At 30.3% G+C, this 26,495-nt stretch overlaps 2 protein-coding genes across 2 annotated transcripts; one reads left to right on the top strand and one right to left on the bottom strand.

Moving 5' to 3' along the window:
- Positions 1-1,879: 1,879 nt before the first annotated feature.
- On the bottom strand, positions 1,880-4,264 carry LOC124930925 (ATP-dependent Clp protease ATP-binding subunit CLPT2, chloroplastic). Its single transcript, XM_047471300.1, has 5 exons — positions 3,994-4,264; positions 3,878-3,916; positions 3,677-3,786; positions 2,315-2,494; positions 1,880-2,148 (listed from the first exon to the last, which is right to left on the bottom strand). Exons 1-5 carry the CDS (start codon positions 4,215-4,217, stop codon positions 1,988-1,990), a joined length of 714 nt encoding a protein of 237 aa, XP_047327256.1. The 5' UTR covers positions 4,218-4,264; the 3' UTR covers positions 1,880-1,987.
- Positions 4,265-10,101: 5,837 nt separating this feature from the next.
- Positions 10,102-17,213, top strand: LOC124930464 (metalloendoproteinase 4-MMP-like). The gene is made up of 2 exons (XM_047470806.1): positions 10,102-10,330; positions 16,948-17,213. The coding sequence occupies exons 1-2, from the start codon at positions 10,102-10,104 to the stop codon at positions 17,211-17,213; spliced, it is 495 nt and encodes a 164-aa protein (XP_047326762.1).
- Positions 17,214-26,495: the final 9,282 nt, after the last annotated feature.

Here is a 26,495-nt window from a genome sequence, read left to right as displayed (position 1 = left end):
GTATGCCTCTTCCATTGGTTGTATTATGTATGCGATGGTTTTCACAAGACCAGACATAGCACATGCAGTGGGAGTTGTTAGCAGATTCATGAGCAACCTGGGTAGACAACATTGGGAAGCAGTAAAGTGGATACTACGATACTTAAGAGGAAGTACGGGTCTCGCTTTGTGTTTTCGAAAGTCTAATATGGGTTTGAAAGGATATGTTGATGCCGACAATGGTGGTGATGTTGATAGTAGGAAGAGCACAACAAGGTACATTTATACTCTAGGAGGTACTGCAATCAGTTCGTTTCAAAATTACAGAAGATTGTTGCTCTTTCTAGTTGTGAGACAGAGTATGTTGCTGTGATAGAAGCTGCTAAGGAAATGATGTGGTTACAACCCTTTTTGCGAGAATTGGGTCAAGACTACGAGGGAAGTGTGTTGCGATGCGACAGTCAGAGTGCCATTCATTTGACAAAGAATCCTGTTTATCATGGCAGAACGAAGCATATACAGGTTCGTTATCATTTCATCCGGTCAGCTTTAGAAGATGGAGTATTAACTCTTGAGAAGATTCCCGGGAGTGAGAATCCAGCTGATATGTTGACGAAAGCTGTGACAAATGAGAAACTGAAGTTGTGTGCAACTTCAGTTAGTCTTCTTCGTTAAGACACCGAATGGAAAGCCACTACCGATCGAGAGATGATTAAGTTAGTCTCCAAGTGGGAGATTGTTGAGTTATGGAGCCTACACTTATAATAAACTCTACATTATTAATTAGAGTTTATTGGGTTTATCTTTTTTTTTTGGTTTTGGGCTTGGGCCTGACCAAAGTTATTTAGGTTTACATTAGAGAGACATAATTCTAGAGATAAAGTGTGAGGCAAAAAACTCTGTATTTTCCTTCTTCTTCATAGTGAAATCTGGTGGTGGCTGAAGTGGATGTAGCTCAATTTCAGTGAACCACTATAAATCCGTGTTCTTGTGTTCTTCTTTCTTGTGTTTTTTACATATTGTTTCAAGCTGGTCGGATTTGGGAGATACAAATCCTAACATCTTTAACTAATGACATTTTTTTTAAGTAAAAATCGATTTAGTAACTTTGAATTTATTGATAACTACTTTTATTACTTGAGTTACTTAATATGTTAGAAATTGATAAAAAAAAATATCTAATTAATTAAATTATTTTATTTATTTTAACATTTATAACAAATATGAAATATTATAAATTATGCGAAGTTAGACCAGTTAAGATCGATCATTTAAGTAAAATCGTTATTTGTAAAGTTGTAAAATTGAGAATTTATATAAATTTGTAAGAATTTATTTTAAAAGAATATTAGTTATATATTATTATTATTATTATTATTATTTCTATATATAAAATAATTTAAAGTTAATTAAATCGTCTTAAATTAAAATGAATTTTATAATTTTAAAATATTAGGTTAATATTTTATATTAAAAAAGAAAAAGAAAGAAAGTTAACTAAAAATAATTATAAAATTTAAAATCACAAATTTAAAATTATTTATTAAATCTAAAATTTTAAATTAATCATGTTTATTTGTTATTCATAAAATAAAAAACATAACATCAAATATGTTTGCTAAAATTTATTTGTCAAATCATTTTTAATAATTTGATTTAAAAATTTATTCTTTTTTCATTCACTTTTCACCTTATAAAAATTAACTCTAATTTAATTATATTTTTATACCAAATGGAAATAAAATCATTCAATTTTTATAAATTACTCATACTCACTTTTTATTGACAATTTTTAAGAGATTTCAAAATACTAATTTCCAAACAACATGCAAACAAATATGCAAAAAATTGGGAAAGAGTTCTTCAATTTGAATCCCTCAATCTTACAAAAGAAATATGCTCTTCAATCTAAACCTCTTTTTTACTCAAACAATTCCATACATTTTAGCCAGAATGAAATTTTACACAGAATTTCGGCCACAATCCCTAGATTCTATTGAAAGAGTTGTTAATCATAAATAAATTTGGTTTCAGAAATTAAGGATTTAAGCTCTTTAGCTTTCTCGTCGGTGAAGCCGAGGGATGCCATTATCTTATGACCAGGAGATGATTCCTCTTGAGACCACACTCCTAGAAGTAGGTGTGCAGTCGTGATTTCTCCGTTTTCATCTGTACAAAAATCCGTTATTAACATACCGAATATGAAGATCCTATTTCAAAGTTTTATCGGGTTTATAAAGCCAAGCAGTCGTCACAATCATTTTCTAACTTTTTTGATAATCTTCTTAGAAATTTTTAACCACAATTGAAAAGGATATGTGAACATAGGTTTTACCAGATTTGAGCTTTTCATCAACAGCCCAATCAAGAGCTCTTTGAGCATCTTCCGTCAAAGGTGGATGTTCTGGACTGAAATAATACATGTCGGCCTTCGCAAGTAGAGTGCTTGCTTCGTCACGCACTTTAAGAAATGTTATTCCGTTTGCCCTCAAAAATTTAGCAGCCACATTAGTCCCTAAACAAGAATCATAAGGGTTAATTTCACAATGATTATATATAGCTATCTTCATTTCAGATATGCCAAATAAACTTAGGCAAATTGGTACAAACATTAGATTTCTTTCTTTTTTATTGTAGTGAAAAATGTTGAATGAATTGTTTTTTTATTGTTAAAAGTTTGTATTTACAAGGTTTGTGTGAATGCGACTTCTAATAATAGAAAAAATATCTATACAAAGGAGCACGCACATGGCATGAATTATTGAAGAACTCAAACCATCTAACCATGATGAATTGGTAAATTGTTGAATGAAAATCACTAGTCTTCTTTTGCCTTTTCTCGGGTTTATGTTTTCCAATCAAGGTTATATAACCTTATAAATAGGGATACTGGACAATGACTTCATTGAAAAACTCCATTTCTGTCGGATTTCTCCTCATCCAGATGGAACACATTTGAAAACGAGATCTATCTGAACTTAGTATGACACATTCAAACATTTCATCGGCGTTCTTTGCCATATCCGAATCCATATTCAGAACAAAAGTATTTTAAATAGGACCCCATAAGGTGCATGCATATATTGGCCTCGAATGTGTAAGAATTGATCAAAGTGTTAGTGAAAAAACATTATCCATTTCATATACATGAAGAAAAAGTTCTACAATACCAACATTAACAATATCAAGTCTTGAACACATGATTTGAACCTTGTTAATTGAACAACTCAACCCTCAGACCAAGTTTAATTGATTACAATTATTTTACACCAAGCAGAACTTTCGCCTCCATGACCTATTGATTAGAATTTAGGTTATAGTTTGGGGATTATGGTTTCAAAGGGATATAAGTTATCTTCTTTATGATTAGGATTATGTTTTATAACTATAAATATGGCAATAAAATCCTTTGATGACCTTAAACCTTTTAAACAATTCTCAATCAACCTTTCTCAAATCAAACTACAAAACCCAATTTAGGGTTCTTAACAAAGTGAATTGAAAAGAAAATGAAACACAATACCCAATTTGGAACACCTAAAATACAAAAAAATTGAATCCAAAAATGTATGTAGGTAGATTCAAAAAGTGGATTTAAAACAGAAATTTCAAAAGCATGAAACATCCTAGGGCTAAGGTTGCTGTCTAGGGTTGAACAAATTGAGCATCAACAATGGAAGAAAGAAAGAAAACTTACCCTCAATCAAGATTCCCATAAGTAGAGCTTCTGTCCCTGTAGTTGAATACTTGAGTTTTCTTGCCTCAAGTTCACCCATTGCAAAAGACTTTATAGCTTTCGAAGACCATCTATTTTGTAATTTTTAAGTATGGATTTAAACCAAAATCAACCAATGAATATAAAATCGAACAAATTCAGCCGATAACCAAAAGAACTCACTTGGGTAACTCGTCTTTAGATGAAACCCTCTCAGAATTTCTACAATACACAAACAATTAAGCATAATAATAGAGAATCACTCCACATAGAGACATAGAGAGATTCTGAAAACGTACCCAGTAGGAAGACTAAGCGTTACTGTGGCGGAAATGGGATGATGTCTGGATGATAGAGGCGTAACCCTTAAACTAGAACAACGCAATGAGAAATTGTCAATTCCAAGCCATGAACAGTGAAAACCTTGTGGCCTGAATCTGTAAACGGGCAATTGCAACGATGGAGAATCGGATTGAGAAAGAATTGGAGTGTAAAGTTGGAGAGAAAGCATCTGAGCTGCCATTTTGTGGAGAGAGAGAGTTGAAAAGACAAACTCTCACTAGTTTCACTGTAGGGAAGATGGAAATGGGATAACAATGACAAGAATCAAGACACTCGAGAGAACGACGTCGTTTAATTTGCAATTATTTTGGACTCTTGAATTGGCCCAAATTAGTTTAAGACTAAGCCCATTTTTTATAGGTTAATTTAAAAATCCTTATCGTCTTATAAAAATGATATTTTATCTTAATAATTTTAAAATCGGTTAAATTATTATATACATTATACTTATAAATAATTAATAAAATGTTCATATCAATAATTTAACTATCAAATTTTAATAAATTAAATTTTTTACTTGAATATATTTTTAATTCTTTTTTATTTTATTTTTTATGTTAAAGTTTTTATTTAATTATATTTTATATAATTTCATATCCCTCTTAATTAATTTTTTTTTTATATTTTCTCTCTCATCATATATATATATATATATATATATATATGAGAAATGATTAGGTGAGGGAATTTGGTGAGGGAATTACGTGGCATAATCTTATTCGCTGAAAAAATCAAATAATTTCTCTCTTTTCTCTCTTTCCTCTCACTTTTACATTTTTCAAGGTGATGCCACCTCATTCCTTCACCAAATCCCCTCACTAAATTCCCTCACTCTATCACTCCTCTATATATATATATAAATATTTTATATTTACCATATAATTTTTTTCCCTAATCATATAAAATATATATTTTCTCATTAATAAATTTATATATATATTTATTGAAAAATAACATTAATTATTATTTTTATTTAATAATAATAATTTAAAATTATAATATTTTGTGTAAAAAAATATACAATTTATAAGAATATTATAAATTAAAATAACAAATATTTATTAATTATTTAAAACATGTAAAAAATGACCATTAATAATTTTCCAGCTTATGAAAATTTATTCGGATGGAGTATGAAGGTAAAACTTGAATGTTTGTGTTGTAATAAGAATACAGCTTCGCTGGAATTGGTACACTTTCAGAAAGAGTGTTACATGAGTCATCAATGATTTCTTTTACCTAGGGGTGTAAACGAGTTAAGCTGCTCGTGAGTAGCTCGTTCAAAGCTCGGCTCGAACTCGGTTTGACCGAGCTCAAATCGAATTCGAGTAGCTTGATTATAAAATCGAGCTTGAGCTCGAGCTTTATATTTGTTGTTCGAGTAGTTCGTTATATATATATATATATATATTATATTGTGTTATATTATATAAATATATAAATATATAACAAATCAAACATTTCATACATTTTTCATTCTCAAACCTTCTATCTCTCTCATCATTCTATTCACAAACATCCAAACTCATCTCTCTATCTCCTTCCATTCTCGTTTTCTCTTCTTTCCATATCCAAGCTAAACTCATTTATCTTCTCCTTCTCCTCTCAAACTGTCAAACCCCCTTCTCTTCTTGTTTCATTTTCAAACGGCCAAACCCCTCTTTATCTTCTCCTCTCTCTATCTTTCAGATTCTTTCTCCATCAAAAGACCTCGAAATATCTATTTTTTGAATTTACTATTAACGGTGCAGTTTGTTCATTGGCTTATTATTTCATATTTCGAATCTTGTAAAATTTGAAGATCACTATATGAACATTGTATCATATTGTCAAACTTTTAATATTTGTGATGAACATCTTTTAAATATTTAGTTTCGTTTGTAATTTTTAAATGAGATGTTTGTGATTGAATGATTATCTTTAAATTATGTGATTGTATTTATATTTCTTATTCTTGAATAATGGTGTGATTATATATGTGTAGTTTGGTAAATATATATTATATTATGTTTGAGATATTATTTAGTAGTAAAATATAATTTTAATTTAATTTTCAAGTTTTGAGTTCGAGTAGCTCGAATTGTAATCGAGCCGAGTTTGAGTATAAATTTTGGTATTCAATCAAGTTTGAGTTCGAATATTTATAATGTAATTCGAGTCGAGCTCGAGTAGTATGATACTCGGCTTGACTCGCTTACACCCCTACTTCCACCTACTCATCGTTGGTGTAGGGAAAAAGATTTTTAGACAGTAATATAGAGTTAAGACCAATACCTGATCTTTTACCTGGAACTGAATTATTAATGCAAACAAGAGATTTGAAAGGCACTTGTTTGACTAAATACCGTCCCAAAGAGAGAAATATTTCTCATGAATCTCGGGGTGATAATTGGAATAAACTCAGCATATTTTTCAAACTACCATACTGGAAAACGTTATTATTGAGGCATAATTTGGATGTGATGAATATTGAGAAAAACATTTGTGATAACGTATTTAGAACTATAATGGATTTTAAAGAAAAAACGAAGGATGGACTCAGAGCTCATAAAGATTTGGAATTATTAAACATATAGCATTCATTGCATCCAGTTGAGGTCGATGGTGTTCTTCAATGTTTGGCAGCCCCATACACACTTTCCTCGGATCAGAAGAAACAATTATGTATGTATTTGTAAAAATGTAAAAATGCTAAAAGGGTTCTGCTCCAATATTGGAGGGTGTGTAAACATAATTAATAAGAAAATTTCCATATTGAAGAGTCACAATTGTCGCATTCTATTACAGTATTTGATTCCACTTGCCACACGCTTTACTTTCGGATGATGTGTACGATGATCTAGTGATCTTGTCTAGGTTCTTCCGATTGTTGTGTAAAAAATCCTTAAATCGAGATGAATTGAAAAAGTTGTAAGATGACATTGTTTTGACCCTTTATAAATTGGAAAAAATATTTCCACCTTCATTCTTTGATATAATGATACATTTTCCTGTACACTTGGCTTTTGAGGCTTTGCTAGGGGGTCTGTCCAGTATCAATGAATGTATACAACTGAACAATATATGGGTATCTTGAAAAGTATCTTCGGAACAAAAACTTTCCTGAAAGGTCAATCAGTGAGAGTTACCTTTTGCACAAAAGTATGAGTTTATGTGCTCGATATTTAGAAGATCACGAGTCAATAAAGACATCAATACAACCAACTTCAACACTTTTTATATTCTTGGCAATGGAAGATTTATCGATTGAAACACTTTACACATACGAACCGGGTGATTGAGAGCATGCTCACGTATACATTTTGAAAATTGGTCTCGAAGTCAAACAATATTACAAGTAAGAGTTCATAAGATGATTAGTGACTAAGTGTGAATTTGTAATTCATTATATGCAGTGAATTCACGCAAGAATTGACCGATACAGGGCGACTCAAATTTTCTAATCTTGAATGCGATACAATTTACATAAGTTTTTTCAAGACGAAAGTGGGGCAATTGAACGATGAATCAGATCGAACTTTGAGTCTAAAAATTCTTGGGAGTGATCCGACAATTTATGTTAATAAGTATAACTCTTGTAAAATAAATGAGTACAAGTTCAATAGCTAGAAGCATGATGAAAGGTTAACCACACAAAATAGTGGTGTCTTAGTCATTGGCAACAATGAGGCTGAAACGAGAAATTACTACGGAGTACTCAAAGATATCATAAAAGTTTAGTATTTTGGTGGTAACCGAGTAATTCTTTTTAAGTGTAGATGGTTTGATGTACATTCCAAGGACCGTGGTATAAAACTAGATAAATATGAGTTTGTAAGTGTTAACGTGAACAGAACATTGAGAACACAGATTAATGATCCGTTTGTAATGGCAAGTCAAGCACAACAAGTTTTTTACGTTACGAATATGACATCTAGACATGGATAGAAAATTGTCACAAAGATAAATCCTTGTTATTTGAATATCTAGATAGGTTTTATTTGTGTCAAATAGGATGACCTTTTTAAAATTTTAACTTTATTTTTCTTATAGATATTATGTCACCTAAGGGACGGGGTACACGACGAGCTCTATCGAGATATTTAGACGAGCTCCGACCTCGTACAGATGACGTACAATCCGATGATAATATAAGCTTTATGGGATCACTTCCGAACATTGAGGGACTGGATGGTCTAGATTCCACAATTCCTAAGGTGTTTGTCATCCTAGAGGAGAATTTCCCCATTCCCGAGACTACATGTAATTAATTACAACTTATACGTGATATTTAAATGATTATATAAATTTTAACAAATGTCGTTTTACTATTATTTTGAATGGTCTTCATCGAGGAGGAGAGGACAGGGGAAGAATAAAAACACAATTCTCAGAAAACTGCCAACTGGGAAGAAGAGGCATTTAGAATTCAGAGAGGTGGATGGAAAGTCCACTTGCGATAACGTTAGGTACTGGTCTCGACATATTGACACCATTGTCCGGAATCCCACGGTGGTTCCACATCGTCTAAGAAATTGGTCTGATTTATCACATGCCTAGTTAGACCATATATGGCGGTCCATCTTTGTAAGTTTGATATTTTTAACATGTTATCTTATAATTTGAAGCATTCATTATCCTAAAATCTGTTGTTATTTTTCAAGATCATTTTTAGTCTTCACCCCATCACATTAACACCTACAAAGATAGGGCGATGCCAAATGTGAAGAAAGCATGAGATATGTGAAGATATACGAACAAGATGGACTATATCCAACCACATAATGGAGACGAGTATGTAATCAAAATAAACCTCCTCCTGAATTCGACTACGAAGATTGAAATTATCTCTTTGACCATCACTACTTCATGATTGAATTTAAGGTATAATAGTCATTTTGAATTCATTATACGTTTATTCGACTATTAACTAACAACTATGACTATATTATCATTCCAGAAAAAAGTACGACCAACGTCGACAATAGAGCAAATGTGGTATATACCCACCACACCGACAATATATCATTTACACAAGTGGAACGACATATGGTATGTTTTAGTAAAAGTATTAAACTTTCATAATATTTAACATATGTTATGTATGTTATTTGTACAATAGAGGGATATTGGATACACCTCTAATTATGAGACTTCTTCCTACATACGGATACTAGGAGAGCGACCGCCGAGGATTTGACACCCATGTCTTCTCCGCATGTTCAACAACTCATCCTAAGTTTTAATCCTTTATATCGTTTAAGTTTTCATTTCTAAGTTTAAATTACTAACATTGTTGTAAATGATTATAGAATGTGATGCGCGAGTGGCTAAAAGAAAACCCTGATTGTCGTCGTCGTCATCTGATGTATTTGAGGTTACTTTGGGACCATAGGGTCACGGGAGGGTGACCGGGATGGGATCGGGAGTATATCCAACACACTTTAGAGTGGATCAACGGGGAAGTTCTTCCTAGAGCGTCAACAACTCACGGGTGTCTCAACGTCAAGAGACTGAAGCGTTGCGCGAGGAGAACAAGACCATGCAATGCGATATGGCGTAGATGCGTGCACATCTAGAGGTACATATGCTTGGATTGAAGGACGTAGGGGAGCAGATGCATGCACATCATGATGATTTTTAGGCATAGATGCACGCACAACAAGAGGATACGCAATCACTTATGTGTAGGATACCCCCTCCTCCACCTATCAATATTAATTGACATACGACTTGAGATTTTGTATTAATACGATTTGAGATTTTTATTAAAACTTGGAATTTATTATTATTTATGAATGATCTTTTTTGCTAATAGTAATAGAACAAAATATGAAACAAGTTTAATAATAATAATAAAAAAATATCAAAAACCCGAGAGTAAGGATTATCAATGATGGTGTTAGGGGAATGTCGACGTTGATAATTAAAATATCAATGATGGCGTTAGGGGAATGCCGACGTTGATAATTAAAATATCAACGACGATGTTAGGGGAATGCCGACGTTGATAAGATAATCCGAAATGTACCAAAAACCCGAGAGCAAGGATTATCAACGATAGTGTTAAGGGAACTTCGAAGTTGATGATTAACAATATCAACGACGTTGTTAAGGGAATACCGACGTTAATAATTAACAATATCAATGACGACGTTAGGGAAATGTCGACGTTGATAATTAACAATATCAACGACAACATTAGGGGAATGCCGACATTGATAAGTAACAATATCAACGACGGCGTTAAGGGAATGCCGACGTTGATAATTAACAGTATCAGAGACATCGTTAGGGGAATGCCGACGTTGATAAGTAACATATCAGCGACGACGTTAGGGGAATGACGTCGCTATTAATTGTTAATTATCAGTGACGAAATTCCCCATTCGTCGTCACTGATATTTTAGTTATCAACATCTTCCTATCATCGTTGATAAAAATCATTATCTTTTAATGACGAATTTTTTAGCGAAGACAACGATGGTTTTTTCGTCGACGCTAATATTTATTAGCAACGGCATTATGACTTTTAGCGACGACATTCCACTAGTGTGTAACTTTACAAATATTGTTTGTCATTTAAAAAAATAAAAATTAATTAGAGAGATATAAAATTATACAATATATATATTTAGTAAAAGATAATAAATAAATAAAATTAATTAGAAAGAAAAATTATGAGAGAGAAACTCAAATTATTGTGGATATATTTAAAATTTTAGATTAAACATTATTATATATATTAGTTGGTTAAATGTTGAACTTATATTGTGAACAATGTCCCACGTTTATCAAATTTAATGTTGAAATTCAAATATAAAGTATTATTAGCATAATTGGTTAAAATATTGTATTTAAAAAAAAAAAATAGTTCATGTATATTAAAAATGATTAATATGATTATTGCTTCAATTAAAACTTTCTAAATTTGAAAGAAATTGGGTGTTATGATGGATAATGTTTAAATACAATGGTTTTAATATTTTTATACTTTATTCAAATATATTAGTTACCATCTAATTTGTTTAAATTAAATTGGGAACAATATATTGCTATAGATTTGCAACGGAACTGGATAGTCTTTGGGCATCGATGATCAAATGTAAGTATGGTTACGATTGGTTTAGTTGGTTCACAAAAATATCTAATTATCCAGCGGGGTGTAGCATTTGGAGTTGAATTTATTCTATGTGAAAAAAATTTCGCGAGCAATCTAGATTCATTGTAGAGGATGGTTCTTCGATCAGTTTTTCGGACGATAGTTGGTGTAGTATCAAAGTCTAGTTACAAAGTATCCTGAGAATGCTTCCATTACTATATGTAGAAATGTCACAGTTTAGGATATGTTTGATCCTCAATCTAGTGGTTTCGCTAGTCAAACTAGATATAGAAGGAGATTAAAAATTATGGAGAGTTTGTCTCATAATAGAATTTAACTTTTGGTAGGACGTAAACAAGTGTTCCCGTCTGAACAAGATATTATGCATTGACAAGACATGGATAATTTTAATGTGGGGCATTGCTACAAGTTGTTCTCTAAGATGAGTTCATATAATCTTTGTTGGAAGAAACTTTGGTCGTCAAAGATTCAAACCAAGATCTCGTTCTTTGGATAGAGCATTATTCACGGCGGAATTCTTATGGATGATATGTGCATTAAAAAAAGTTGTATTATGGTAAGCTATGTAGACACTCATTTTTCACTCCCAATTTTTATAGTTTATAAACAACTATTTTTGAAATAATTAAATTTTCAAGAAAAAAGTTAATTTCGTATTTCAATAAAGTTAAGGTGATAATTGACCTAAGTTATAGAAACACATGGGTTTTATCATACTTAATATATTTAAGATGTTTTAACATTTAATATCACCTTAAATAATAAAATAAATTTTTTTAAAAAAGAAGAAAAACGTTTTCTTTTATGTTTAATGATTTTTGGACATTTTTTTTAATTGAGTTTTGATCCAATCTAAATAGAAACATAAAACAAAAATTAAACAAAGATCTTTGATCCAAAATCTTTTTTAATCAAAATCGGCTCTTGAATTAGGCATTTGAAAGGCCTTAGGTCAAAAACCATAGATCTTGATTTATATCTAGATCTTCTTGAGCCAAAAGCGATTAATAAGTCTTTTGAACGATATGGCTCAAGAAGATTATGATTTAAAGTTAGATTCTTTGATTGAAAACTTTCCAAAATCTAACAAATATATATATATATATATATATTATCTGCCTTAATGATTTATTTGATTTTAGTTTTCTATTTTTAAAAATCAAGATTTTAATTTAATTTATAAAAATGTAAATACATGTATTAGTAATCATTTTGGAACGTTTCATGCTAAATGTGATCCATTTGGATCACCAAATAATTTTTTAGCTAAGATCAAGTTTAAAAAAAAAAAGAAGGAAAACAATATGTCAGTTTTAGCGACGCTTAGGACCTCCTTCACCTAAAGCTGACCCAGGACCGAGGACCGAGATTGAGGACCGGGGATGCACTCTAGAACCGGTAGAAGAGACTTGAACCCCAGCATCTGATTTTTATTTTTTATTTTTTTTTATTTTTTTTTTGTTTTGTGGACACTTTTTGTATTATTTTAGATAAGTTTGTTGTTTGTTTGATCCTATGTTAGAATTTTTTTTTAAAATTAAATTCTTAACTAAAATTGAACCTAACCCTAACTTAGACTTATGATTTTTCTTAGACTTATGACTTTTTTCTCTTGAACCTAAAATCATTTTAAAAAAAAACAAAAAATTTAGGGTCTTTATATAATTCACTTCAACAAAGTTTTTATTTTAATCTAGACTTAAGCCAATTAAATTTTTATCAATTATTTGATTAGTTTTGATTTTTAGGATAACTTTATGTGTGGATTATTTGCTTACGTTTTTTTATTTTTTAAGTTTTGTCTTTGTTTATTCATTCTTTGTCTTTTATCTAATGCAAATCCTTTGAATGTTAAATGGAAAATTCTAAATTTTGAAGTGTGAGGAATTTTAAGGACGAACAAAATTAATTAGTAGAGACGTTAGAAGCGTTGTGGAACATAGCGTCTAAAATACCCTTTCCCACACGTAACCAAACGCCGAACTCACTCTCTTAATTTCATAATTTTTAAAATTAGGTGACGTCTCTCTAGTCATGAGGTTAATTAATATTGAAAAAGTTAAAGTAGGCCTATGACATACTTTTCATTAAAAACTCTCAATCTCTTTCAGATTCGACGGGTTGGTAAATTATGAAGTTGTCTACAAAGCCTCGTTTTATAAACTTAAAATTTTCAAACCTTAAAATTAATTCCCCTCACATTTTTAAAATAATTTTTTAAAGAGCGTCCCAGATTTTTCTAACTCGTCGATCAAAAATGTTTTTTTTTAAAATCGATTACAAGCTGTTGTCGTATATGTCACGAGAAGGTTGAATCGACAACTCACTTACTTTTGCATTGTCGAGGGGTGACTAATATTTGGAGTTTTTTGTGGAATATCACTAGGATTCATTGGGTGATGCCCGAGTCTTTGGGTAGTTGTTGGGAAATTTGAATTGATACAACTAATATGACAGGCCTACATAATTGGGTTATCATCCCAATTAATTTTTTATGCACTATCTGGTTGGAGAGAAATCATAACTTTCAATGATTATAGTCGTTCGATGCAAGACTATTAAAATCGAGAATTTACCTAGAATCGTTATCGAGTTGTAAACTCGTAAAATCTAGAGTTTACATAAAATCGTAAGAGTTTAATTCGAAAATAATAGTTATATATTATTATTATTTATATATATAATTAAGTATTTTATACTTAGCCGATTTTAAAAAATTATATATTTTAATATAAAATTAATTAAAAAATAATCATAAGTAAATAACACTATAAAAAATTATACTTACAAAATTAATTATATTAATTAATTAATTTAAATAAATAATAACTTTATTTTTTAATTTTTAAATATAAATTTGTTTTTTTAAATAAAATCGTATAGAATTGTAAAATCGAAATTATTTATAAACTCGTAAAATTGTAAAATCTTATTATCGTAAATTTAAAATCGTAAGAGTTTACATATTTAAGAGTTTACTTAAAATCAGAAGCGTTAATCTAATGTGAAATCGTAAAATTGTAAGATTTTAAGAGTCAACTCGAGATTTTGACAGCCTTGGTCTAATACGTATCATTCATAATGTTATTATTATGATGCTTTTTGAGATTTATTCCGCAAAGACGATAAAGTCTGTCGGAGAGTTAATCGTTCTTTTCGAGGACTTATAAGTTCGATAACCTATTAAGTAACATTTTTTATTTTTTAGTTCTAGTTTTTTATTTTTTATTTTTTATTTTTTTATTTATTTTTCTTCATGTCATGCTTTTGTCGTTGTGTTTAATCTGTTTTCATCATTTTTAATATACATGAATTTTAAAAAGAAAAAAAGATTATGAACAATATCATGTTAATTGATATAAAAGAATCTTTTATGAGGGGTGAATTTTAGTAGGATTATCCTATCTCCGTCTCTTCCAATTGTGTCCTCTTAGTTAATTTACTTTTAAAAAAATCATTTATTAAATTGTTGTAATTTATGAAACTTTTATTTCAAATTTTAAAACATTATAAAGAATAAAAGTGAATTGTATAGATATTACAAGCATAAATGTTGAATGAATTATGACAAGATCAATATTTCATATTGTGATTATCAATTTAATCAAAGTTGTTTTGGATTTTGTTTGCACTTCTAGAAAGGGATATAAGTTAATTTATATTTGTTTTATCTTTTTATGTTTTATTGTTATACTATTTTGGCACTATTTTATTGTTTGTTTTATTTTTTTTGAAATGTTATGAATTGTTTTAATTTTTTATTGAAATAAATTTTGCTAAGTATATGTAAGGATGGTAATTTAAAACTTCCCCACGAAAACCGAATCGAATTGTCCTGTTTGGGACAGTTTTTCTCCGAAACCGAACGGGAATAGGACGGGGATGATATTTGTATCCCCGCCCCGATTTCACCCTGATTCTGCTCGGGGATGGTATACTGTATATGACATAGCTCTTAGTTTGGCATAATTAATCTCAAATATTGTGTTGTATTGAATTTGTGTTTTTTATATATGTTTCATACATTTGTCTAGTTTTAAAGTTATCTTATTATTTAACATGTTTTAAGAGAGATTTTTGTTTATTATAGAATTTAGTATATTTTAACAATTTTAAATTCATTAAAATAGTAAAATTTATAATATTTGGTCCAATAAATTTTATACATAAGATTAAGATAATCTTTTAATTAAAAAATTGGTATAAAATGCAGAAACAAAAATTGAAAAAGAAAAACTAAATAACAAATCAAATAACAAACATAAATATGATCAAGAAATGTATTCTTCTGTTAGTCTTTGTCTTGGTGTTGGTTCTAAAAGTTCAAGCATTATCTTTCAAAGATAAAACATTATTGTCTTCCAAGTTTCTTAAATACTTTTCCGCCTCCAAGAAATGTGACGAAGTTAAGAAACTTTATCAAGTTAAAAAATATCTTTCAAAATATGGTTATTTCGGTTCCTCCAAGGTTGATAGTTACCAAACGAGTAAGTAGTTTCACATTGCATGACTCCAATGTTTTTGATCCCGCCTTGGAAAAGGCAATTAAAAAATTTCAACTCTTTCTTAATATTAATGTTTCAGGGATTTTAGATAAGAAAACTTTGTCACGGCCTGACTTCCCTGATTTGGTTAATAGAACTCTCATCAAGCACAAGTTGAAGTTAGTTCGGGACTCCTTTAAAAGTGGTTCTTACTACGTGCTTGGAAATACAACGTGGCCCATATTCAACCTAACATGGGCTGTAGCACCCCAAACGCGATTAGACGCTATTAAACCCATTAATTCTGCGTTTAATACTTGGGGAAATGTGAAGTTTAATATAAATGAAACTGTCACGAATTTCAATTTTACAAGAAGTTCTAAGAGCATCTCCAACGCATGACCTCTGCCCGCATGGGACAGCGTGGAAAAGGGCAGGTCATTGGTTTTTTTTCATTTTTTGCATTGGAGATAAAAGCAAAAAGAGGGCAGTGCCCTCTATGCCGGTCATGCCCTCTTCTGACTTTTTCATGATTATATAATATAATATATTATATAATATAAGAATATTAATTATATATTTAATTATAATATTTTTTCCTACTATTCTTAAGTAACATTATTATAATAACGTTAAATAAATATATATTCTAAAGTTTTACTATAAAATAAGAATATTAATTATATATTGAAAAAAATATTCAAATTCGTGACAAACAAAAATATCGTCAATTACAAACCGATTTGGTGGAGCATATTTCACAATTCCATAATGTCCGTCAAAATGTTTAAAATTTTATGTGTTTTATTGTAGTTCATTATTTTTGTAATATTTTTAATATTATAATATATTTTAAATTATAAAAATATTTTATATTTTCTATTAATTATATTAATATGTTTTAATGGTGAAATTATAAAATTCTCCTATAATATATATAATACAGGAATATTACTCATTTAATTAATAAATATATATTTTAAATAAATTAATATATTTTTTATTAATTATATTAACACGCAATTTTAAAATCTCAAATTCTCCTATAATATAGGAATATTAGTTATAATATTCCTATATTATAAATTAGTTATTTATTTAAAATAGTATAAATAAAATTTATTACTTAGATAAGAGGGCGGGCAGAAGCATTGGAGTGTTTTGACCAAGTACAATGTGTGCCCGCGTTCTGCTGATGTGGAATATTGATTTCACAAAAAAAGAGGGCAGAGGTCTTGTGCGCTGCTGATGCTCTAATTATTCCGGAGCCAATGTGAAAATAAGTTTTGCTGGTGTCGATGAACTGTACGGTTTCCCATTCCAAGGGAACCCAGGAGCTCTAGCTTACTCATTTTATCCACCTGACGGAGAGCTTCATTTCAATGCACGCATTCCTTGGGTAAACGGAGCAGAGCCTGGGAAAATGGACATTGAAACGGTTGCGTTGCATGAGCTTGGACATGTTCTTGGTCTTTATCATAGTAATGTTCCTTCTGCGGTAATGTGGCCAACTTCAGAACCCGGTGTTACCAAAAGAAACTTACATGATGATGACATTGCCGGAATTAAGGCATTGTACAACTTTCCTTAATTAATTATTTTTTATATTAAATAAATAAATAAATATATAAATATATATGGGAATAACCAAAATTGTTTACCAACTTGACAAAAATGTCTCAAATATATTATATACTTGAAATATTTTATTTAAATTTATAAACTTGTCAAAAAAATGTGTTATATATATAAAAAAAAACTAACAAAAAAAATTTGTGTTTCGCCACATATATATTTTTTATTATTATAATTTTCCCATAGACTTGTACACGAGTCATTCAAATTCAAACGAAATAAAAATATGCATTAACAAGATTGGAACACTAAGCCTCACATAAAAAATAGCTAATTTTAAAATAAAATTAATGATTTGGTGTAGCTTTATTTTGTTTGCGATGTTTAGTGTTCGAATCTTACTAATGTCTATTTTTATTTCGTTTGAATTTGAATGACACATGTATAAGTCTATGTGACAATTATAATAATAAAAAAATCTATGTGACGAAACACACATGTAAAGAAGTTAACTCTTATTAACTTTTTTTCGTTAATTTTTTTAATACGACACATTTTAACAAGTTCATATGTTTAAATAGAATATTTCAAGTACATGAGTATATTTGAGACATCCTCCTTGGTAAACAAATTCAATATTATTCTCATATATATTATATTTTTTATATGTCCTAATTAATTTTCACATCAATAAAATATCTTAAGACAATGTTTTAGTTAAATATAATTTTTTTTTCTAATTTAAATATTTTCTATCAATTTATCTTAAAGTATTTTTTATTTATTTTTTCAATTGAATTTTATGAAATAAAATGTTTCTTTTATTTCAGTCTTTTTATTTATAATATATTAAAAAACATATAATTATTTATTAAACAGTAATATTATTTATTATTTTTATTTAATAATAATAATTTAAAGTTATAATATTTTGTGTGAAAGATACAATTTATAAGAATATTATAAATTAAAATAACAAATATTTTTAATTATTTATTATGGATTTTTTTTATATATATAAACAATTAATAAGTTTAAAATATTAATACTAAAAAAAAATATAGTTGGAGTAAGTTCTCAAGTTTGGAGTGTTGAAAATGAAGGCATGTTTGACTCAGAATTAGAATAGAATATTATTCGCGATAGAGAGAAGGTGGTTTCATGATCCCATTTAGTGCTGTCCACGAAAATTATTCATAAATACTAATTTATTTTGTGGTTGGCGTTCCGTGAAAGATTTAACACGCACAATCAAATTAAGAAATATATGAATGTCCTGGATCTTAGTTGCCTTATTTGTATGGGAAATGAGGAGACCATTGACCATCTATTTGAGGACTGTATGTTAGCTCCCTTGCTTTAGGGTAAGTTCTCCACATCAATGAGTCTCCTTAGCTTCCCAAAAGAATGGACTGATGTCAAGAAAATGACAATTTGGGTAATGACTTTAGTTCAAATGTCTTCAAGGGCTTCTTTGCAAACATTGTTTATCATATTTGGATGGAGAGGGATTCAAGAGAATTTCAAGGGTTCGAAATAAAATTATCTTTGATGGAAACTCACTCATTCGAACGTGGAGGCGAATTCTCACTTGTGAAAAAAATTGGTTGTTTTGTCAAAGATAGAACATTGCATATGAGAAAGTCATTATTATTTCTGATTTTAAAGTTCTCTAAACTTCGTTGTCTGAGTCATTCACTTTTGTTCTCATTTTAGATGTTTTTTTATGTTTTTATCTTGTTGGTTCATTCATTTTTTGCAAATACTTGTTTTTGTCTGAATCCTGAATTTTTGTAATTCTTTACCTTTTACGGGTCTTTTTATTTAATAACATTACGTCGTTTAAAAAAAAAAAAATCAATTTTAACTGTCTCTTAATTCAAATCTTTATTCACATCTCTTTAATATATATAAACCACCATACATTATATTTTTAATGTTGTATTCTTAATGCCCCATCATTCACAAATCAAATCACAATTCACTTGCTTTCAAATTCCAATTCGCATCTTTAACAATTATTCACTTTCAGTTCAAATCATTATTAACTAAATAATACAGTGTAAAAAAAAATATATAAACGAAATTTTTAACATATGATTGACATGTCTTAAATTGCAAAATTTACTTTACTTATACTACTTAGAAAAATTCCTGTGCATCATTAAAATAAATTTAACAAAAATAATAATAATTATAATATGTATTCAATGTTTAATTTTTTTAATAAATCACGAATAAAAATAGAACACTCTTATTCCATATTTTATTTACTTCGGTAAAACAACTTATTTTCTCACATATCTCATCACATATTTTTTGAATGAACCTTTCATCTCGTGACCTTACACTTTCACTTTGGTCAATCAAATATTTGATTCATATTTTTTAATATTTAACATCGTGACCTCACACTTTGGTCAATAATATATTTAATTCATAGTTTTTTAACCACTTTCAATTGATACCGGCCTATTATCCATTGGCAAACCATATCTAAATCACACTTGGTTAAAGGGTTGTACTTGTTTTGTTATATTGTAAGTTCGAAACACACATAAATTATTTTAAATTTTATTTTTAACCGTTTTAAATATATATATGGGCGGGTCAACCCACAATCCGACCCAAGTATCCATTTACTCTCACATATCTCTTCACATATTTTTTTTTGAATGAACCTCTCATCTCGTGACCGTACACTTTCACTTTGGTCAATCAAATATTTGATTAATATTTTTTAATATTTAACATCGTGACCTCACACTCTGGTCAATAATATATTTAATTTATAGTTTTTTTAACCACTTTCAGTTGATACCGACCTATTATCTATCGGCAAACCACATCCCAATCACACTTGGTTAAAAGGTTGTACTTCTTTTGTTATGTTATAAGTTTGAAACACACATATAGCATTGTAAATTTTATTTTTAACCGTTTTAAGTATATATATAGGCGGGTCAACCCACAATTCGACCCAAGTATCCATTTACTCTTATATATATCCAAATTAACCACACTTTCGACCCGGTAATTCGGACACTTTAAAAATTAAGCATCATTATATATATATATATATATATAAATATATATAGATAGATTAGTTAGTTAAAAAGTTGAACTTATAATGTTAAAATGTTCCGCGTTCATCAAATTTGGTGTTAAATTTAAAATATAAGTATTCTTAGTCTAGTTGGTTAAAAGATTGTACTTGTTTTGTTAGGTTCCAAGTTCGAAACACACGTATAGCATTTTAAATTTTATTTTTAACCATTTTAAGTATATATGTGCGGGTCAACCCACAATCCGACTCAAGTATCCATTTACTCTCACATATATATTCAAATTAACCACAGCTCTCGATCCGGCAATCCGAACACTTTAAAAATTAAGCATCATTATATATATATTAGAATGATGAAAGACATTATGAAAGTTTAATTATGAAATTTTATTAATGGATTATCATTTCAGAAAAAACAAATTGACTTGTAATTCTAAATTGAATATATAATGTAAAAAAAAAATTAAAAATAAATTGTGATTTTATAAAACTGATATGATTCATATAACTATTAATAATTCATTATATTAACTAATAGACTCATTAACGTAAGTTATAGTTATAATAATATTTGTAATGGTTTTTTAACATTTTTATTTATGTTCATACATTAAGGATAATTATTTTCCAAACAATATCAATTATTGAGGTTAAAAAAAGTGACAATTATACACATATAAAACACTCAATAACTAAAACTTCTAAACTTTTTAATAGAATAAATGCCCTGAGAATTGATAATGAGAAAAATAATAAAAATAATTTTATTCTAAACTTTTTCAAGAGTATTTCGTCTATTATCATCTAAGTATGGAGACTAATAAGTCTTCGTACTAAAAGTGCATATGTATTGACATTCAAGTAAGTACACAAATTTCCCCTCTTCCGATCTTCAAGCCGATTCCTATCTGGAATAGTTGGCTACTCATTCTTCAGATGAGTCCTCTCGAAAATGGTGGATCTTTGGAGTACGATCCATGACACCATTTCACATCTGCAACAGAGTATTGCAGCTATATTTGGTGAATTGGAATCCTCAAAAGCAACGACATCGACAACTGTGGTGCAGGATAATATCCTTAGCCAAATGTCGAGAAGTTCTATTAAGGTAACGGTCATCAAGGATTCTATGGCCAGGCTGAAATCTATTCTGCTCAGAACCTCCTACGACCAACACTCGGACCTCTCCACAAAAATTGATACTATCGGTATGCAGATTGTCGAAGTAACAGACATACAAGCATGCATCAGACAAACGTATAGAAGATATTGATGCTGTTAAAAAGGGGGAAAGAAGATATTGATGTTGTTAAAAAGGGGGAAAGCAGTCGAGGGGGAAGAGTAGACAGGGGGAAGCCTGTACGAGGAGGAAGGTGAAGCTTCTAAGGGGGAAGCTTAGACGGTAGCAAGGAAGAGAAGCCGGTTGAAGGCTAAAGCTACTGAGGGGAAGAAAAATGAAAAAGGGGGGAATCTTCAACTCTGTACATTTTGTGTATTTATGCTTATATAAATATATAATTCACATTTAATTCTCTACTCTCAGAACTTAGTTTTAACATTATCAAAAATGGGGAAATTGTTAAATTAAGTTAAAGAAAGAAAAATAGGGAATTAATTAAAAGAAAATAATTAATTAAGTTGAATTAAGAAAAAGTTTTAATTGATTAAAATGAACTTAGGATAATAAAACTAATATTAATCAATACGACATAGTTTTGATGACGCGTTAATAAATGAATAAAACTAAGTTCTACAAATGTTTAATGCGCAGGTACAGCTTAAGAGGCACTGGCAGCAGCCTCGTTCCGTCATCAATGCTGAAGAGGCGTTGGCAGCAGGGTTGCCAACAGTAGAGATGGATCCAGCATGCTAGCAGTAGTCTTGCTTCAGCAGTAGTCTGAAGAAGCGCTAGCAACAGCCTTGCTTCAATAGCAGTATGAAGAAATGCTATCAGCAGCCTTGCTTCAGCAACAGTCTGAAGAAGCGCTAGCAGCAACCTTGCTTTAGTAGTAGTTTGAAGAAGCGCTAACAGCAGCCTTGCTTTAGCAGCAGTCTGAAGAAGCACTAGCATCAGTCTAAAGAAGCACTAGCAGCAGTCTTACTTTAACAGTAGTCTGAAGAAGCACTATCAGCAGCCTTACTTCAACATCAATCTGAAGAAGCGCTAACAGCCGAAAAACGCTAACAGTAGTCTGATAGTGAATAGCAGGGTTGTGCCAACAACTATGTTGCGCTAACAGCAGAGTAGCGAACAATAGAGTTGTGGCAACAACTGCCTCACACCAATAGTAGAGCTCGCTATCAGTTGACTACCACATCAGCTTAAGACGACAAAAATGTACAACTTCCATATACACAATTATTCCACTAGCCCACGCAGTACTATCCAGTACACCACGTTCTACCGAATATTCTATAGTATAATTTGGTACGCCACGATCCAACGGATATATTCTGATGCGTACTATCTCGTACACCTAGCGTACATCAAATGGAAAGTTGCCATGTATCCAAGAAATAGATTCGACCGTTGCTACGTTTCAATATAAAAGAGTAGCAGAGTACAACGACAAATCCCTCTTCGCGAATATCTCTCTTTTGCACGCTCAATTAATTTACGCTTAGTCTCATTGTTTACTCTCTCTCTAAGTGTATTATGTAAATCACTACGTCTTTGAGAGATAACTTACCTGAGTGTATTTTTTAGTGTTGTAAGTTGAACAAAACGTTGTCTGTTCAACAAAGTGTGATAGCTAGAAGTTCAGAACAGGTAGCTGTTAAGACCTGAGTTCTGACTAGGTTTGTTTAGGCGCTATACAAATCAAAGTCTTCTAGTGGAAACCTTCTGGAAATAGAAGAAGGGGTGACGTATGAGTTTTATCTCCGAACATCCATAAAATCAAGTATTATTTCCTTACTGCTCCTTACAGTCCGTTATCTTCCGCTATAAATCTAGCAAGTATTTTACGCACTTGAAACTGTTCAAGAGTTTACTATGATTTGTCGAAGAATATAAACAGATTTTCAATCTCTAACAAGATTAAAATCGAATTGAAAGAGAAAATTAACACAACAATATTCACCCCCCTTCTATTGTTGTCATCGATCCTAACAATTACTGTATAGGATTTTTTGTTGTAGTGCATAGGGTGAAAGGGGAAAAGACAAAAGAGATGTTTATGTAAAATGCAGTCGTTCTAAAACAAAGTTCGGTTGTGATGCAAAATTGAGGATAAAAAGGGAAGACAATGAAAAGTATAAAGTATTCAATTTTCTCAGTGATCATTGTCATCCTCTTGCATGTCTCAATAAATCTCACATTTAGTTCCATAGGAATATTTCTGCATCTGTAAGCATACAAATTGAGATGACATCTGATGTGGAATCCCTTCAAAGGCATCACATTCTCTTATGACGAAACAATTAGATGACATGAAAAATTAAAGTTTCTTCCCGATGATTACAAAAACTACTTGCGATTGAAAAAAACCATAGAATGTAAGATTAAGGATACAAGGGGTGTATTAAATATTTGTTAAAAAAGAAATTTGATGATCCCGATTTTTATAATGCTTTTCAACTTGATGTGGATGATTTAATAACCAATATTTTTTGGTCTGGTGCCAAGATGCGATCTAGTTTTTCATATTTCGAAGACGTTGTTAGTTTCGACATGACTACATGAAGAATAAGGAAGGTCGTCCAATTGTAATGTTTGTAGGTGTTAATCATTACAAACAATCTATTATTTTTGGTGCAGCTCTATTATACGATAAAACTATTTTGACTTTTAAATGGTTGTTTGAGACTTTCTCCACAACTATACGTGACAAAAATCCGAAAACCATTCTTATAGATCAAGACGCGGTCATGACTAAGGCCTTATCATCTAAATGGCCTCAAAATAATCATCGTTTGTGTATTTGGCATATTTTCCAAAATACAGCCATACATTTAAGCATTGTGTTTCATGAGTTCAGAGAGTTTTCGAAAGGATTTTTCTTCATGTAAATATCATTTTGATGAAGAGGAAGGACTTTTTGAAGCCTGAAATCAAATGCTGACAAATTATGCACTTGAAGACAACGATTGGTTGAAGCATATGTTTTGTATTAGGCGAAAGTGGACTTTAACATATGGATAATATATGTTTTGTGCTGATATGACTACAACACAAAGAAGTGAGAGCATGAATAGTCTGTTGAAAAAGTATGTCTCCTATAAACACAAGTTCTTGGAATTTTTCAAACACTTTAATAGACTCATCGAGGAACGTAGATATGATGAGTTAAAAGCTGATTTTAAATCAATTACTAGTGTTCCTATCCCATTGAGATCTTAAAGGATGCAAGTAGGGTTTACACTATTGAGGTATTTAATTTTTTTGAACAGTAATGATTTATGTCACATGATTGTAGTGTAGAAATGTTTAATGATGTTGATACACACACAAAATATAAAATAACTCTCCACAAGAGAATATATCATCATACAATTACAACTGATAAAATGGTGATAATATTGAGTGTAACTATCGTAAATTTAATTTTGGTGGGATTTTATGTGCTCATATTCTGAAGATATTCACAACGAGAAATGTGATGAAGATTCATGTTGCCATGATATTAACAAGGTGGACTAGAATGGTAAAAGAATGATATTTTGGAGTAACAGATTCAATGGTGAACAACAATAATGTTGATCCGAGAGAACTTCAAAATATCTGATACAGAGATTTGTGTTGTTTGTCTATGCATTTATTTACAAAGGCAGTAGAAAGACATGACACGTATAAGCATTTGAAAGAAATGATAATGAGCCAATGTAAGTTGGTGGATAATAAGTTACAACAGGATATAAAGACTCAAACAACACCAGTTGGATAAACTTCTAGTGAGGGAACCTCTATCGGAGTCAAAGGAATTAAATCTAAGAGGATGAAAGGTAGCTTAGAGAAGAATTCAAAAAAAAGAAAATGAACAAGAACAAGTCAATCAACAATAAATTCATTATGTCACTACTTAACTCCATATAACAATAATTTTGTTATTCATTGGAAATTATTATTTACTAACTCTTAATTTTTTTTGTTGTTTCAGCCTTCAAATTCAATGCCAACAACTGCTGCATTATCAACTCCACAACCACAACACTGGGACAAAAGTTTGAGCATGGACGTTGATACTCTATTCACTGTTATTGTTTCATCTCAACTTTCATGTAAATTTGATGTAAAACCATTAACATAGTAAAATATATGCATGTAAATTTGATGTAAAACCATGAACACAGTAATGTAAAAGTATTTATGCCTTCATATAAAAGCATTTATGCCTTCAAGTAAAAGAATTTATGCCTTCATGTAAATTCTACTGGAGAATTAAAAAGAATGAAACAAGCGCTAACAAGTGATGCTTGCTTCACTAGGTATTTATAGCGCTAATAGGAGTGAAAAAAACGCTACCTAGTGATATATATGCATATAAATTTGATGTAAAACCATGAACACAGTAATATAAAAGCATTTATGCCTTCATGTAAACCCTACTAGAGAATTAAAAAGGGTGAAACAATAACGATGGATGCTTTTTTCACTAGGTATTTACAACGCTAATATGAGGAAAACAAGCGCTACCTAGTGAAATATATGCATGTAAATTTGATGTAAAACTATGAACACAGTAATGTAAAAGCATTTACGCTTTCATGTAAAAACATTTATGCCTTCACGTAACTTATTCTGTTTGTAATTTCTATTAACACATTAATTCAACATGTTAACTTCTACTTTTGCCTATAACTCTTAATAAATAATATTTTTACACGATTAAAAAAGGATATATATATATGTGTGTGTGTGAAATACGATTTATAATGTCAATTTGTGAACTACATATATTATATATTTTAAATTTCACAATCTCTCTACATTTTCACGCAAGAAACTCTGACGTCGTGCAATAGATCTTTTAGATCGGACTCGAGGATAGACACAAGATAATTCATCCTCAATGACTTTAATTTTTTCTTGACCATTCTTTTGTCCGTTGAAGCCACAACTCCATCCTTTGGTGTGACCCATAAAGATATTCATATGCCTCATGTAGTAAACTCCGTAATTATTGAAATTATTGTTATCTTGTCATGACAATTTTAACCGTTTTCTTTCCAAATTGAAGACCTTAGAAGCAAGAAGAGGGATCTATGCTCTTCAAAAATAGGGGAAATAAG

This window comes from Impatiens glandulifera, chromosome 3 (assembly GCF_907164915.1).
Source record: "Impatiens glandulifera chromosome 3, dImpGla2.1, whole genome shotgun sequence".
Lineage (NCBI taxonomy): Eukaryota > Viridiplantae > Streptophyta > Magnoliopsida > Ericales > Balsaminaceae > Impatiens > Impatiens glandulifera.
The sequence above is the reverse complement of the archived record's forward strand: the minus strand, read 5'-3'. Positions and strand labels throughout refer to the sequence as shown.

Bases quoted from the DNA above. Each gene is read 5' to 3' on its own strand.
- LOC124930925 (XM_047471300.1), bottom strand. From the start codon at position 4,217: ATGGCAGCTCAGATGCTTTCTCTCCAACTTTACACTCCAATTCTTTCT. The intron at 3,917-3,993 runs GTACGTTTTCAG...TGTGTATTGTAG, and splicing joins ACGCTTAGTCTTCCTACTGG to AAATTCTGAGAGGGTTTCAT. The intron at 2,149-2,314 runs GTAAAACCTATG...ATTTTTGTACAG, and splicing joins TGATGAAAAGCTCAAATCTG to ATGAAAACGGAGAAATCACG.
- LOC124930464 (XM_047470806.1), top strand. From the start codon at position 10,102: ATGATTAACAATATCAACGACGTTGTTAAGGGAATACCGACGTTAATA. The intron at 10,331-16,947 runs GTAACATATCAG...TCCCATTCCAAG, and splicing joins GGGAATGCCGACGTTGATAA to GGAACCCAGGAGCTCTAGCT.